Source organism: Hippocampus comes, unplaced genomic scaffold, assembly GCF_001891065.2.
Source record: "Hippocampus comes isolate QL1 unplaced genomic scaffold, H_comes_QL1_v1.1 scaffold248, whole genome shotgun sequence".
Taxonomy (NCBI): domain Eukaryota; kingdom Metazoa; phylum Chordata; class Actinopteri; order Syngnathiformes; family Syngnathidae; genus Hippocampus; species Hippocampus comes.
Window position 1 is genome coordinate 539305 of NW_017806277.1, and position 14152 is coordinate 553456.

A 14152-nucleotide genomic window follows, 5' to 3' on the forward strand; every position below is an offset into this window, starting at 1 on the left:
TTTTACGACAACTGTCTTGTTGACGGCGTCTTTTATTCGTTACACTGGGGTTTAGCGGGTGTGTTTATAAAGAGACGAAAATTGTTTGGGGACTATCCCCCACATTCTAGTTGAGATGGTATAACCCAAGTGGCAAAATGACGCTTGCTACTGTTGTTGCGAGTTGCCATTCGTTCTACTAAACCATTAGTCAAACGCCATCTTGTCTTCTGTCGTTATTACACAAACAAAAATCTCTTTACTGTTACTAGTGTTAGTGCCTCAATATGGCTACGCTCGTGAAAGCAATACAACGAACTCAAACGCGTCTTCGTCCAATGTTGTCAACTAATATCATGATTAATTTTATTTTCCTCAATTCTCCGGAGAAATTTTCATAAAAATTTGAAAAACCTGGAATTCCGGGAAAATCCGGAGGACTTTCATCTCTGATGAAATAACATGGAAAATGAATGCGGGTCATTTTAGACCCATGTTGTGCATTAGAAGTGGGTGCATATGTTATGCATCAAAGGGTTAAACAGCACCGCAACACCCGCAAAAGATGCTGGCCCACCGGGCATCTGCCCGCTACGTTTGATGGCCAGTCGAGCCCTCCCCACACCCTTCCACAGGATGACCAGTACAGAAAAAGGATGGATGGATAAAATAAAATCACCATGTATGTTAATGTCCATCAAATTGTTGCACTGTGATTGGTTATGCAATGTAAAAAACAAAATATTACCTCTGTGTCACTATTACAGGTTTGAAGCAACTCCTGTAAAAATCAGGGCACAAGAAAAATGACATTAGTATCCAACATGTTTTTTCATCTCATTAAACATAATCATGTAAACCCAACCCAATACCAAACCAATATGCACTAAGATGTGCTTAACAGTCAAATATATTTAAAGAAAAGCAGTATAATAATGTTTGATGCAATAATATTTGATGTTGTGTCATTCAACCGTTTGACTTGTTCTAGTCACTCTGTGACATTTGTTCTCACAATGCTCTCTTTTCTATATGAATCTGTAATGTTCTAATGTAGGTCATGTGGGCTCGTCAAAAAATAAAAAAAAACTGGTGTAAAAGCTTAGAACATGCTTTATATGTCATAAATCAGCAATCAAAGCTCTCTAACGCTCTGAAATAATTTAAAGTAAAGACAAATGTATATACCTGCAATTTTTTAATGCGCTCCACGTCATCAGGTAGGTCAATTAAGTCATCAATATTCACCTCTTCTGGCATATCTCCCTCCTAAAAGACACAAACATGTTAAAGGTTACCATAGAAAGGCCAATCCATATCAAAACGTGTGTGAGTGTGTGGGGGGTGGGGGGGGGGGTTCAGTAAAACAAACAATCAGAGTCAAACTTTTGACTAATGTTTTCGCTTTTAGTTATTCGAAAAATACCAACTGGGTTGTTTTGTCAATAAATATAACACCAAATTGAAACAATTCATGATTCATTAATTGTTTTTGTTTTTTCTTCATTGGGTGGATCAAGTTAGAAGAAAAAAGTTCCCCACATACATACATAAAAAAACAGGACATTTTATTCACTCAATACTATCTGAAAACTTTGGAAAACTGCATGTCAGTCGTTTGTGTAAACTGCGGGATTGAATAATAAAACTGTTGTTTCGGCCTAACTGTGCCAGAGAGGCCTCCTCTCGTTGAACAAATGGCCATTGTAATTATTGTACCAACTTATCGTCTGTGTCTGCCTGAGATGGGGATTGGGGGATTGGGGGGTGGGCGGTCAGATTCATTTTTACTATACAGCACTGTTGTGTGTCATATTGTCCTCCTTTACAGGTCCATTCTTTTTTTCCATTCTGGTTTGGATCAATGCCACAAGACCAATTAGAAGATTTTATGCTCAAAATAAAAGAATCCGTCTCCTCACACGTGATCCAAATGGCTCCTCCAGTTTCACATGTTTATCTCTCTCCATCCTGTCTTCCCTCCTCTTGCTTATTTTCCTCATCATTTAAGCGCCTCTCTGTTCCAGACAGCCCATGTAAGGAAATAAGGCCTGAGACAGATACAGATCTGGGAGAATTGGACTACAGCTAGACAGGGTCCTTGGCCTTCTAAGGAGAAGAGGACCTGCCCAGTGTCCACCTCTGTTCACTTTGAACACTCCATGTTTCACGAGATTGTCATGACCGTCAAATACTCCCATAAACCGTCGAGCTCCAGCTAGTTGTAATGACAATACAAAAACAACATTTGTGGTAATTATTTAGGTAAGAGAAAGCAATAAGAAACCTAATGGTTGTTTTTGTTGTTGTTGTTTTTTTTTTTAAGCTGGAGAGAGAGCAGCACAGCACAGGTAGTTTGCCACCGGTCCGCCTCTCCTCCTCGCACCCACCTGACCAGCGTAGAGCACGTCCAGACGCTCATCAATCCACTTCTCCACATCAAGCCGTCTCTGCAGCTCTTTCCGGTTGTATTTCACCGTGACCCGGGCATGTCTCTTCGGGGCATACCTGCCGTGTTCCTCAAACGGTTCTTCGTCAATTAAATGAACGTCTCCGCTTTCCCCGAGTGCTGTACCGGTCCGGTCGGCTGCCATGTCTGCTCGAGACTGGTCTGACTGGTTTCGCGTTTTTCTTTTTTTTTTTTTTTTTTTTTTACGAGTGGAGAGAAGCGTTGGGAGGCGACGACGGTTCAGTCATGGCACAGTTCCGGAGTATGTTTTGCCCTCTAAATTGTGCTTCCATCACAGGATGTATATATGGAAGCCCATTAATGCGACAGCGTTCGCGGTTTTTGTTTAACACTGTTTAACATTACTAGCCATTTGGGTAAACTACTGTATCTAATGCGCAGTCGTGTCTTCACGTGCTTTGAAAGTGTGTAGAAATTAGGATGTGAACTTTAAACTATGCATGTCACCCCGTTGTCAAAGTATCGGATCAGACGTGGCGAAAGTACTCACGCTCTGTAAGCTTCTGAAACCTAATGCGTCAAAGTAGGAAAAGTGCATCAAGCAACATTTACAGAATGCCTTTATCTTTTATCATTTTCAAAGTATAATCTTTTGAAATATCAAAACAGATTATTTGATCAAAACACACCAAAAAAAAAACTCCAACGCCTCGAGGTTGAAGTAGGAGCGCAGATACTTCGTCAACAGTAAAAATAAAAACTTTTTAAAAATACAGTCTGAAATGGTCTTCCACTAAACTAATTGTTTAGTTTCTCTGCCACTAAACTAAATGCTTAGTTTAGTGAAAGATTTCATTTCAGACTAAAAAATACAGTCTGAAATGGTCTTCCACTAAACTAAATGCAGATTTCATTTCAGACTAAAAAATACAGTCTGAAATGAAATCTTCCACTACTACAAACTACTTCCAAACTACACAATACGGGTTTTAAAAACACAAAGGAGAACAAAATCTGCACACAAAGCATTTCACTCTCTTATTAAAGGTCCCCATATTAGTTTTGGTTTCCAAATCTTTTATCTCCTTTTATTGGGATTGCATTCTGCAAATTCCCATGAGTCCCACAGTTGATTTTCTCGTTTATATTTGATATGGAAATAAATAAGCTTTGTTCTGAGTGGGTCCGCTGTTGTTAATTTGTTTAGGAAAAAATCTTTCCTCTGATCGGTGTTGCTGATATGGCGGTGTCTTGTAGCAGCTGTTTCTCTGTTGTGTTTGCTCTGTTGAAATTCAACAGGTCATATACGGAATTGTGGCAAGCTAGGGTGCACTCAGACGTGGCCAATGCAAAATACACCTTACGTGAACTGTATGGGTTGTTAAAGATTCAATGTTGAAATTTTGAATGACCAAAGCTGGTGGTTTCTCGACTGTCACAAGACACAACGCATTCACCGCGAATGCTTCTTGAAACCGACAGCATTAAACAATCATCTTTAAAAACGGCCGCTGATGGATGGGGAATATCTTGCTTCTCTAAATCTATTGCATCATTGTTTGACAATAAAGTTGTATTCAGTTCAATTCAATTCAATTCTTAATGCTCCCTGGTTCATGGATGTCCATGTCGCTGCTGTCAGTTTTCCACCTTGTGTCTCTGAGATCTCAATCAATATTCAATTCAATTCATTTTTATTTATATGGCACCAAATTAAAACAGAAGTTGTCTCAGGGGGTTTTACACATGGGGCAGATCAAACACCACACATCTGACTCATTAAAAGATTAACTGAGCCCAAAATGCACCTCAAATGAATCCCAACTAAATTCCACATGAGCAAGCGTAACCGGGTGACGGGGGCAAGGAAAAACATCCCCGAAGGGATGAAACCTCGAGCAGACCAAAGACTCAATGTGGGGCAGCCATCTATCTCAACCAGTTGGGTCACAATCAATTGATCAATCAATCAGTCAGTCACTCAAGCTGGGCCTTTGCAAAAGAAAAAAAAAAAAACACTTTTTGGTAAAGTTCCCATAAGGGGTGCTTACCCTTAAATCCAAAATCTTCTCATGGCCTGCCACTCTATTGAATGCCACCGAAGCCCAGGTCATGGGGGGAATGCCCGTTACAGTGGGCATTGAAGGTAAGTTAAACACATTGCTTAGATCACTTTGCTTTAGAAGAGTTGCAGGCAGCGAGAGCGTTCAGCTCCACCCAACTGAATGTAGTTTAGCAAGTTTTGTCATTTCTTCATTTGCTACACTAAATAAATATCCTGTCAATTTTAAATACCACAAAGAAGATTATTGTTAACAACCCTGCCAAGTATATAAAATGTGCCTTACAAATTGTGACAAGTCAAGCTTAATCTTTGCTCTCGAACCCTGTGGCTATGAATATGCTGAAACGAAGCTCTGCTCAACTGTCAACATGAATGCAGTCACACAAATGTCACCACTGTAGATGGCAGCGTGCACATGCACCATAAAACAAAGACAGCTTACATGATGTAAAATAAGATCCAAAATCTATAGGTTTGTTTGAGTTCACAAATTTAGGAATTGTGGGGCTTTTAAAATGTTCATTTTATTTCAAATGGTTAAAATCAATTGAATAGTTTTCTGCAAATCATTCACATTTAAGGTGTCAATCGGATATAAATCATCTCACATTGCAATTACAGTGGTCAACAGCAAAATTTAATCAGTGATGTGTATTGTTTTATAAAGTATTTGTGATGCTGATTGAAGAATGCCTTCACTCTTATTCTAGCAGATCAGGTTTTTGTGATATTTACATTAAAAAAAAGACTGACCTATAAAAGCTCGAGGAATATGGATTTTACCATGCATTGTAACAATTTAAGTTTATGACGTTTCCGAAGAAAATTCCATTTATTCATCTAAAAAAGTTTACTTGCGTCTCCGATTTCAAAAAAATGTTGTCCAGTGTTATTTTTTCCACCAGAGGACGCAGCTAAGTAGGGTAATGCTGGTTTTCTTCCTTTACATGGATTAAGTCTAGTTTGACAAGAGAATAGCACATTGCCAGCTGAGATGAGTGCCAATTCATCAGTTTGCACAACCCAAAGTAAAAAATAAAAAACTTAACTGTACATTTTGAAGCAATGTCTCCCAGATAAAAATCCTAGCAGTGTGGATTTTACGTTGGAGGAGAGATTCAGGTATCTCCTCATACCTTCGTCATTGTTCTGTTTTAAGCTAATTTAAAACTACAGCTAGCATTAGCAATCATGGCACTTTGGGCCAACACGTCTTTTTTAGTTGTCACTTGAGATTGGGCCAATGAAAACTGTAACCCAGTATGTCCACATTTCAGTCCGGTACTGATTAAAGTTTCATGATGAACGCTTTCTTATTTGCAATTCAACTTATTGTTTAATTTTCAGTTTGACGAAGGCAAAACAAAGAGGAATTTGAGACAGAGAATCATGGCCTACGTGCCTGCAGTTCCTAAGCACTTAAATCCGCTGCATGTTGCATAACATTTTATGTTTCCGTTTGTTCAGTGGCAATATTCAATGAATTTTTCTTTGGCTTATTTCCAATGTTCGTTTTCTCATGTTTCATAAAAATAGAACAGCAACATTTTGGTCCTTGTTTTATTAATTGCAAAATCCTGTGTGACATTTTACCCCATTTATGGTGGCAAAATGTCACGGTTGACGCTCTCTACTTGATCGCTCATATTCTGCACTGACATAAAATGTGACAATGACATGAATGCAAAATAAAGGTACATACCTGAGACGTTGGTCTTCCATGTCACACACATTTTGTTTATAAATGATGTATTGATTCCAAGAAAGATATAAAAGTCTAAAAACTGTGACATCCAGCCCCAGTCTCCCCTGTTTGTAAAGCATTTGTCTCAAACGTCATTGTATTATATCAAACATCTTTTATTTCGTAACAAATCCACATTATGATCAACTTAAATATGAATGAAAACACATAACACCACACAAACTTTGGCATGAACGCAAACACTGGCACATGACAGGGCAATGTTGTTTGCAGTCAAATGCAGTCAAACCTTATACCCCTGCCATGAATACGTTTGGGATATTTTATTTTCAATTGCCCATAAAACAAAAGAAAAAAACAAAAAAAAATGATGTTTGTCCTCATTCAGCATCGTATAAATATATTTCTGTCACAATCAAAGTGAAGCCTTAAACAATAGTTTTTCAAATAAATAAATAATAAAGTCTAAAAATGATGGTGCGCACAATAAGGAAAAAATGAGCAAAGGAAGATTGAAAAGCAAAATAAAATAAAGATTGAAAAGCAAAATAAAATAAAATCAATCTGAAAAAAAAAAGACAATGAAATTTAAACAAAGTCATACACCTGGGGGCAAATTCTCCAAAGCAGTTCATTACGGTAAGTTCATGTATTTGGTTTTAGTTGTAGGTCCTGCAAAAGATGGCTCTTAATAGTTGTCTCTTTGGGTCTTCACTGCGAAAGGTGTGCCCCGTATAATTCTTTTAATAATCTTTGTAAATTATCTTCTACAGACTAGTCCATTGTTTGGAGTACAGTGGGTTTCGACTCGTCAATTTTGCTCCTTACATCAAGAAAAGGGAGCAACAAGTGCTAATATTTGTCTTCTTGTGTTCTCCCCAAATTCAGTTCATCTTAGGCCAGCAAGTGAACCCAGTCCTGCCTCGTCCCGCCATATAAAATCCGCCCTGCTCTCCACAGGGTTGTGCCTGTACCCTGACCTTCCTTCCGAACACGGGGCGAAGCTGAGGCGGGCTGTGCTATTGCTGATCTTGAACAGACCGTTCGAGCTGAGGAAGGAGTCTCTCTCGCTTCCCCCCAAGTTGTTCACCGTCTCCAGGTCATTGTAAACTGCTGTGTCGCTGAGCTGCTTCCTTCCTGGCAGCCTCCTGCGCCTCCTTAGCAAGATAATACCGGCCACGAGAGCAACGACCAGGATGGCAAGAATGCAGGAGATGGTCAGCGTGGCCGAAGATGGCTGGAAAGTTTGGCGCAAAGCAGGCTTGAAACTGGGCTGTAGTGTGAACTCACAACTTGGACCCATAAATCCTTTCGGGCATTGGCATACGGGCCCTGTGAAATGAGTGAAGCAAGTGCCACCGTTCTGACAAGGGCGTTCTCCGCATGCGTCGGAGCGCACGCTGCAGTTCTTGCCAGTGTAGCCTAAGGTGCAGGAGCAAATGTAGTCATTGACAACATCTTGACAGGTCCCGGCATTCTGGCAGGGATTTGAGGCACAGTCATCGATGTTGAGTTGGCAGTTGGCACCAGTGAAGCCGGCATGACAGCGGCAGAGAACACTCTGGCCGAGGTCCAGACACTCGCCACCTGAGAGGGAAACGCAATTGTTTAGAATCAGACACAAAAAGGCTGTGTGTGTGCATTTCAACCTCTTGGGTCTATGCTGGCAATTTACTTTATGTCGACCTTACTTCCTTTTTTGAACCATTTTAGCTGTGTTAATGCGATACTGAAACTTCACAAGGTGGGGATTTTTGTCTGATGTTGTAATTTCCAATTTCAGCTCTTTAAATATCTCAGTAATATCCTGTTCAATTCATATTGTTCTTTTTGGCTCAATCATGGCAACCTTTGACCAATTGAACTGAAAACTATCTATTTTAATTTCTTGTTATTTACTGGATTGAATAATACAAAATAGATTTCAGTCTCGACTGTCAACAAATTACATCCTTTTCCATTTTTGTACAAATTATTTTTTTTTTCACAAATTCATATTCTTTTTTTTTTCTTTTTTTTTTTTTTTGGAGAATTAGAGAGACCCTCTCAGACAATAGAGAAGAAACACGTTTTAATTTCCGTCAGGGATGCACCCTCCTCTGTCTGTAGAAAGACTGCCCTAATAGCAATAAGGAAAACAATTTGTTTTAAGAATTTAAAAAAATGTTACCCCAAAGGAATGCTTGAAAAAATGGATAAACCTCCAATAACCGTTTTCCACAACAATTTTTTGAATTGATATGTGAATCAGCGGTTGCCAAACGTGGTACAGTTTATCTATCTATCTATCTTTGCGTACAATATGGACATTGTACAAAGTGGTATTTGAATGTTTTTTAAATAATGTTAGTAAACATTGCGTGTAATAAAACAAAGAAACTAAATGATAAATTCGAAGAAACCCTGAGGGTTAAGCGAGGCAAAGACCAATTTTTCTAAAACTGCAGGTTTATATGTTAGTCACAAGGGGGCGCCATCGTACCGTTTAAACAGGGCCTATTGCTGCAGCGATCCAGTTTTTTCTCACAGTTGGAGCCGGTGTAGCTGGGCGGGCAGCGGCAGGTGTAACCCCCCGTCATGGTCTCCACACACGTGCCGCCATTGAAGCAGGGACCATCCGCACACGTCATTGCTATGATTTCACAGTTTTTGCCGTAGAATCCTTGTGGGCAGGTGCACGAGTAGTCGTTTTCGAGGTCCTGCGGAAAAAAACGTCGACCTTAATGTTTGGAAGCATTAAATAGACGGGCGAATCATTCCGAGGTTTCCTCGTCCCTTTGTCTGTAAGCTTGAAAGTAGAATTCAGTCGATGTTTCCGACCTTCAATTTAATTGAAGTACGAATCCAAATTGTATGCAATCGAGTCAAATAAAGCTATCTGTGTTATTTACTTAAATTGCTTTTTCAAATAATTGACCTAATTTTCAGTCAGCATAGGAATAAAAGTCTGGTACTGTTATAGAGCTGACAAAAGTACTCACACTCTTCTTTTCAGTATAAGTACAGATCCTTGTGCAAAAGAGCTATACTCTGCAGTACTCTAAATATAGTACTTATCCAACTCTGTTAAAAGTCAATGTACTTCAGGACAAAAGTGAAAATTAGTTTTAATTGTCTAAATTCAATATCTCTTTTGATAATTCGGCACAAAAACAAAACAAAACACTTCTCTGTCCAAAAAATTGTTTCCATCTTCTGGCAACTTGCAGAGCACTTGGTGACTCTATTTAAGTCTTTTTTTTTTGCCTATTTTGACAAAGCGTGGAGTAGAAAGTACAGATATATTTTCAAATGAAGAGCATAAACATGAAAAGTTCAGTATAATCCAGTTATATTACTGGAAAGTGTTAAATCTCGCAATAATGTGTGAAATTAGATTCCACCTGTATACTTAACCACTTCTTCAAATAATGTATCCAAAACCAGGGATGCTATTTTAACTTATCATACTAACATTAACATTGATTTTTATTTATTTATTGGAGAACGGGTGCCCTTTGACCATTGCACTAAACAGTTGGATTATCGCAGTAGAATAATATTTTTTTAATGAGTCTGCTTGGGAATAATCTTTTTTTTATATGAGTCTGCTTTAGAATGAATACACTTTTTTACATGGGAAACTTACATTGCAGCTGCCTCCATTTTTGCAGGGGTTGCTGTCACACTCATTGGTTTCCATCTCACAGTTAGTGCCCCCATAACCAGGCCTGCAGGTACAAGTGTAGCTTCCCTGACCAGTATTGGTGCAGGTTGCACCATGGGAACACGGCTTGTGGTTGGTGCAGTAGTTAAGATCCTGGTCACAGAAGAGGCCCCCCCAGCCCTCCTGACAGTTACACTGCCACGGCTGGCTGCAGGTGCCGTGGAGGCAGCCCGGGTAGCGTACGCACTCGCTGCAGGAGGGACCCTGCCAACCCATGCGACATTTACAGCCCCCTGGGGCCTCACAGTAGCCGTGCCTCTCACTGCAGTCCGCCGAGCAGATGGCTAAGGGGGAGGGGAGAGAGGAGAGGGTGTGTGATTACAATAGGCACGCCTTACATCTTATACATACATTTAGGGGCCCCCTGTCTGACCCCCACCATCCTTCCAGACTTCACTGTTAGTTAAGTATTAAGCTAAGCAGCTGGCAGGCACACTGCCTGGGGATGCTTTCTTCTTCTTCTTAAAATCTCCTCACTGTATGCAAACAGATAACCTTGAAAATGTTTTTTTTTTCTATTTTAAGTCTGTGCTACCCCAATGCCTTTTTTGTTATTGCAGCAGAAAACATAAGGCAGATGGGGAAAAAAACTTTACAACTTGTCATTAACATAAAAAAAAAAAAAACTACAGTTTCAAGTTTCTCTTTGGGGGGGGTCCAGATATAACAACACACTTGATTACATGTTGTGTCAAGTTTCCCCAAGAAGGATGAACTTTTGTCTCAATGAACCCTTTCATCCACCCTGTAACCCGATAAGAGGATAAGCTGTCCACTGTAGTAACCACTGTCCCTGAAAGGGTGAACATAATTAACTTTGAATTGAAACAAAATAACCATTCCTGATTGTCTCAATGAACTACAAATTGGACACTCATCAGGGTCCATTTGCACAAAATAACGCAATGCAATATACACGATTTAATTCGTGTGTGGTTGTCATGCTTCCTGCTTTTTGCTGCCTTCAACCGTATTTTGTCATTTGTTTGTCTTGTACATTGCTGGTGTCCACTATTTTCAGGATTACTCATTGTGATAAAAATGATATCATGTTCAACTCTATTCTGGCTTTGATCGCATAAGAAGCATGTGACAGAGAGGCGCTCATTTAACATTGTTGGTTTGCAGTAGTGTACTGTCGTTGTTAAGATGAGAGCTATTCCTTATGAGGATGGCAGTTCCTCATCTGAAATGATTTGGGCCACAGTTTAAGACATTTTGTGCGAAGTAAAAAAAAAAACAGCAGCAAGTTGTTGGAAAAATGTTAGTTTGCCTCCTGGCTGCTATTTAGATGCTCCTTTCACTCAGACATCTCTCCTTGCATGCATGCCTGCACATGTGTTGTCGGGTTTTATGCAGTGTGCAGCAAAAATATACAGCAAAGAGTCATTTCAATTTCCCCTTGAGAGACTATCGTAAGCATACTAGTTGGGTTGACTTAATTAGGTGTAATGGTCCTTGTGGAATAGTTTGGAAACATAAGAGGACGAATATACACACGGTATACTTACATCAGTCGTGTGCACTATGAACTACTTATTGGACTGCAGGTTTGAGCATGCACTAGATTGGTCTTTGTCCTCTTTGGGAAGCCAAGTCATTGCACTACTCTTACAACAAGGACGCACTACAAGTACCGGGAATGTTTTTTTTTTTTCCAGTTCTACCGTCCATCACTGACAATTTTGCACACTAGTAGAATAACCCAGGTATACTAGTAAGACAACTATAGTACTATTGAGGTCAAACTGACCAAAAGTTGACACCTGGGTGGTTACTAGTATGGGTGAAACACTATAAAATTCTGCTATTTTAACCCTTTCGGAGACAGCGGTTCCTACACTGGACAGCTTATCATGTTATCAGGTTACAGGGTGCATGAAAGGGTTAACATCCAGCACTTGTAGTAGCCTACTTGTAAAATACAGGTGACAACTAGTGCACACTTTTGCCTCACTAGTAACATGTAATTGTCCTTTTATGTTAAAATTGCCCTACTTGTGTGCAGAAATGTTAAAAAAAAAGCACAGTACTGAAAGGCAGTAGTGGAATAAAAATTACTAGTGCTTTGACAATTGTGGCATGCAACTAGTATAGTGGAGTTATAGATCTGGGGTGTCAAATTTATTTTGTCACAATGCATGGAGGACCATCATGACTGAACCCAAATAAATGTATGATCACCTGAAATTATCACATATGCACAACAAATTGATGGATAACCAGTTTTGAAATCAAAAGCCTGTAAAAAATTACTACTAGAGTTCAGTTTATTTTAAAGGGGGGTCGGGGGGTGCTGACAAAAATGCTTGCAATGTCTCAAGGTTATTTAAAGTCAAAAAGACAACTTGCAATTTTTGCTATTTTTGCAAGAAACGTGTCGGGCTACTCAATGCACATGATTGACATTGCCTGTCCACATCAAAGGTTGTGGCAGGCCGTGTCGGGCCCCCGGGACCTGTGTTTGACACCTGTGTTCTTGATGTTAACTATCGTAGAATTTGATCACACTTCACTTGTAATAACCCAGTGATGTCAACTGCCCAGTTTTGTCTCCAAAATCATCCCACGAGTCAGGATAAAAGAGTGTATAGCAAGCGCATGGACTTGAAGCAGGTCATCAATATTATTCAACAACTCACCCATGTAGAACTGCTGGGTGTGTGTTTGCGCATGCGAATGACTGAGCAGCCACTTACGTTCAGAGCAGTAGTTTCCTTTCCAGCCCTCCAGGCAGATGCGGTTGCCCTCGTCGTCACAGGTGTAGTGTCCCAGTGTGTCATCCCGCGGCCTGCAGTACTCGGCACATCCGTCTCCGAAGTAGTATTCGTCACAGAAGACGTGGTAAGAATAACGCAGTTCACTCTGCTCTCCGAAGTGCACATCCTGGGACCAATCCTCCCCGATGGCGAGTCTCCTCCTGGTCGCCAGGCGATTGACCAGATTGTTTTGGTTGTCTGCATACAGAAGTTGGAATTGATTAAAAAAAACACACATTCACAATAAAGTTACAATTTCACCTTCAACCAAAAAAATGGAGGATACCTGTGTATTCAGTTGGGGATTCTGCGTTCCAAGCCTCAATGATCAACGAAAATGTCCCCTGAAACATTTTTGACAGGATACATGAACGATTTCATCTGATGTCCCCCTTGTCTCCGCTGATTTCGTTATTTTTTCGCGATGTTGCATTTACCGGCCATTTGAAGTGGAAAGGCACCCTGATTGGGGCACTGCTGGAGATTGACGTGTGATCCGCCCTGATGACATTAGTTTGGCCGGTCCCAAACGTGCACGGCGGCTCTGCAGAGATAACATCTTCCGGGTGCTTGAGGCAAATTCTAAAAAATATGTGACAGTCCCGATGTCTCCTGCAAATGCGCTGTGCCGTGTGGAATGAATTGATTTTCAGCTCAAACACTCCGGAAGATAACACCTGAAACGACAGATCAGAATAACATAAACACAAATCTGCGCGCGGTTAAAATGACTCCAGTTTAATAAATCCACTTACAATGTTCACCAACGACCAAGCCAAAAGGTATCTCAGGTGTACATGTGCCATTTCCTCTCAGACTTTTTTTTTGTTTGTTCCTTGCTTCCCAAATTTAAGTGGATGCAGTCATTCGTCGTGCGCAGTAATTCCACAAAAATCCCCGAAACGTATACCAATCCCCCAAAACACGAATTACGCTGAACTATCCGATCCCTTTAGTGCCCTTTGCGTGGTTTTTCCTCTTTTCTCGCTAACACTATCTTCCCTCCGCACTCTACTTTGTTTTGATTTCTGCTGCGTAAAGATTGGTTTTTATATCCCACCATGGCGCGCGTCACGGCCAAGGAGGTGGAGCCGGAGCAGACCTCAGGGGAGCAGCCTGACACGGTACGGGTCTGCCTGGGGATTTAGACAACCCACGATACATCTGGACTATTGTTCCCTCTAATTTTCCATGTGTCTGAGCATTCCACGTAAACTCTCTGAGTGTTTCTTGGACCACGGTGAGCAACATCAGACATGCACACGTTGCCCAAACCGCTGTCACACTTGTCCAAAACCTGAGATCATAACACGTTACATACTATGAGGGTATACAGTAATCCCTCGTTTATCGCGGAGGTTACGTTCCAAAAAGTACCAGTGATAAGTGAAATCCGCGAAGTAGTGAACATTATTTTTTTTACAGTTATTATACAATACTTAACTATATATACAATGAAATCAAAGATCAAAACCTGTTTTCGTGCCCAATTACAAAAAAAAAAAAACAAACGTTTTCAACAACTATA

The 14152-nt window shown here is 40.3% G+C and overlaps 2 protein-coding genes across 2 annotated transcripts in view; both read right to left on the reverse strand.

Moving 5' to 3' along the window:
- ppp1r14aa (protein phosphatase 1, regulatory (inhibitor) subunit 14Aa) overlaps positions 1-2839 on the reverse strand; it is a 7005-nt gene extending 4166 nt beyond the window's left edge. The window contains exons 1-3 of the mRNA XM_019857781.1: positions 2370-2839; positions 1168-1248; positions 728-760 (exon numbers count right to left, since the gene is read on the reverse strand). Coding sequence (XP_019713340.1) covers positions 728-760; positions 1168-1248; positions 2370-2573 — 318 coding nt within the window. The 5' untranslated portion in view covers positions 2574-2839. The remainder of the gene's footprint in view (positions 1-727; positions 761-1167; positions 1249-2369) is intronic.
- Positions 2840-6297: 3458 nt separating this feature from the next.
- On the reverse strand, positions 6298-13652 carry dlb (deltaB). The gene is made up of 7 exons (XM_019857698.1): positions 13380-13652; positions 13062-13301; positions 12911-12968; positions 12565-12822; positions 9788-10149; positions 8642-8858; positions 6298-7746 (listed from the first exon to the last, which is right to left on the reverse strand). Exons 1-7 carry the CDS (start codon positions 13428-13430, stop codon positions 7049-7051), a joined length of 1884 nt encoding a protein of 627 aa, XP_019713257.1. The 5' UTR covers positions 13431-13652; the 3' UTR covers positions 6298-7048.
- Positions 13653-14152: the final 500 nt, after the last annotated feature.

Excerpts from the sequence above, each read along its gene's own strand:
- dlb (XM_019857698.1), bottom strand. The coding sequence starts at position 13,430 with ATGGCACATGTACACCTGAGATACCTTTTGGCTTGGTCGTTGGTGAAC. Across the intron at positions 8,859-9,787 it reads AAAATGGAGGCAGCTGCAAT|GACCTCGAAAACGACTACTC; the intron begins GTAAGTTTCCCA and ends TTTTTTCCGCAG. Across the intron at positions 7,747-8,641 it reads CAATAGGCCCTGTTTAAACG|GTGGCGAGTGTCTGGACCTC; the intron begins GTACGATGGCGC and ends TTTCCCTCTCAG.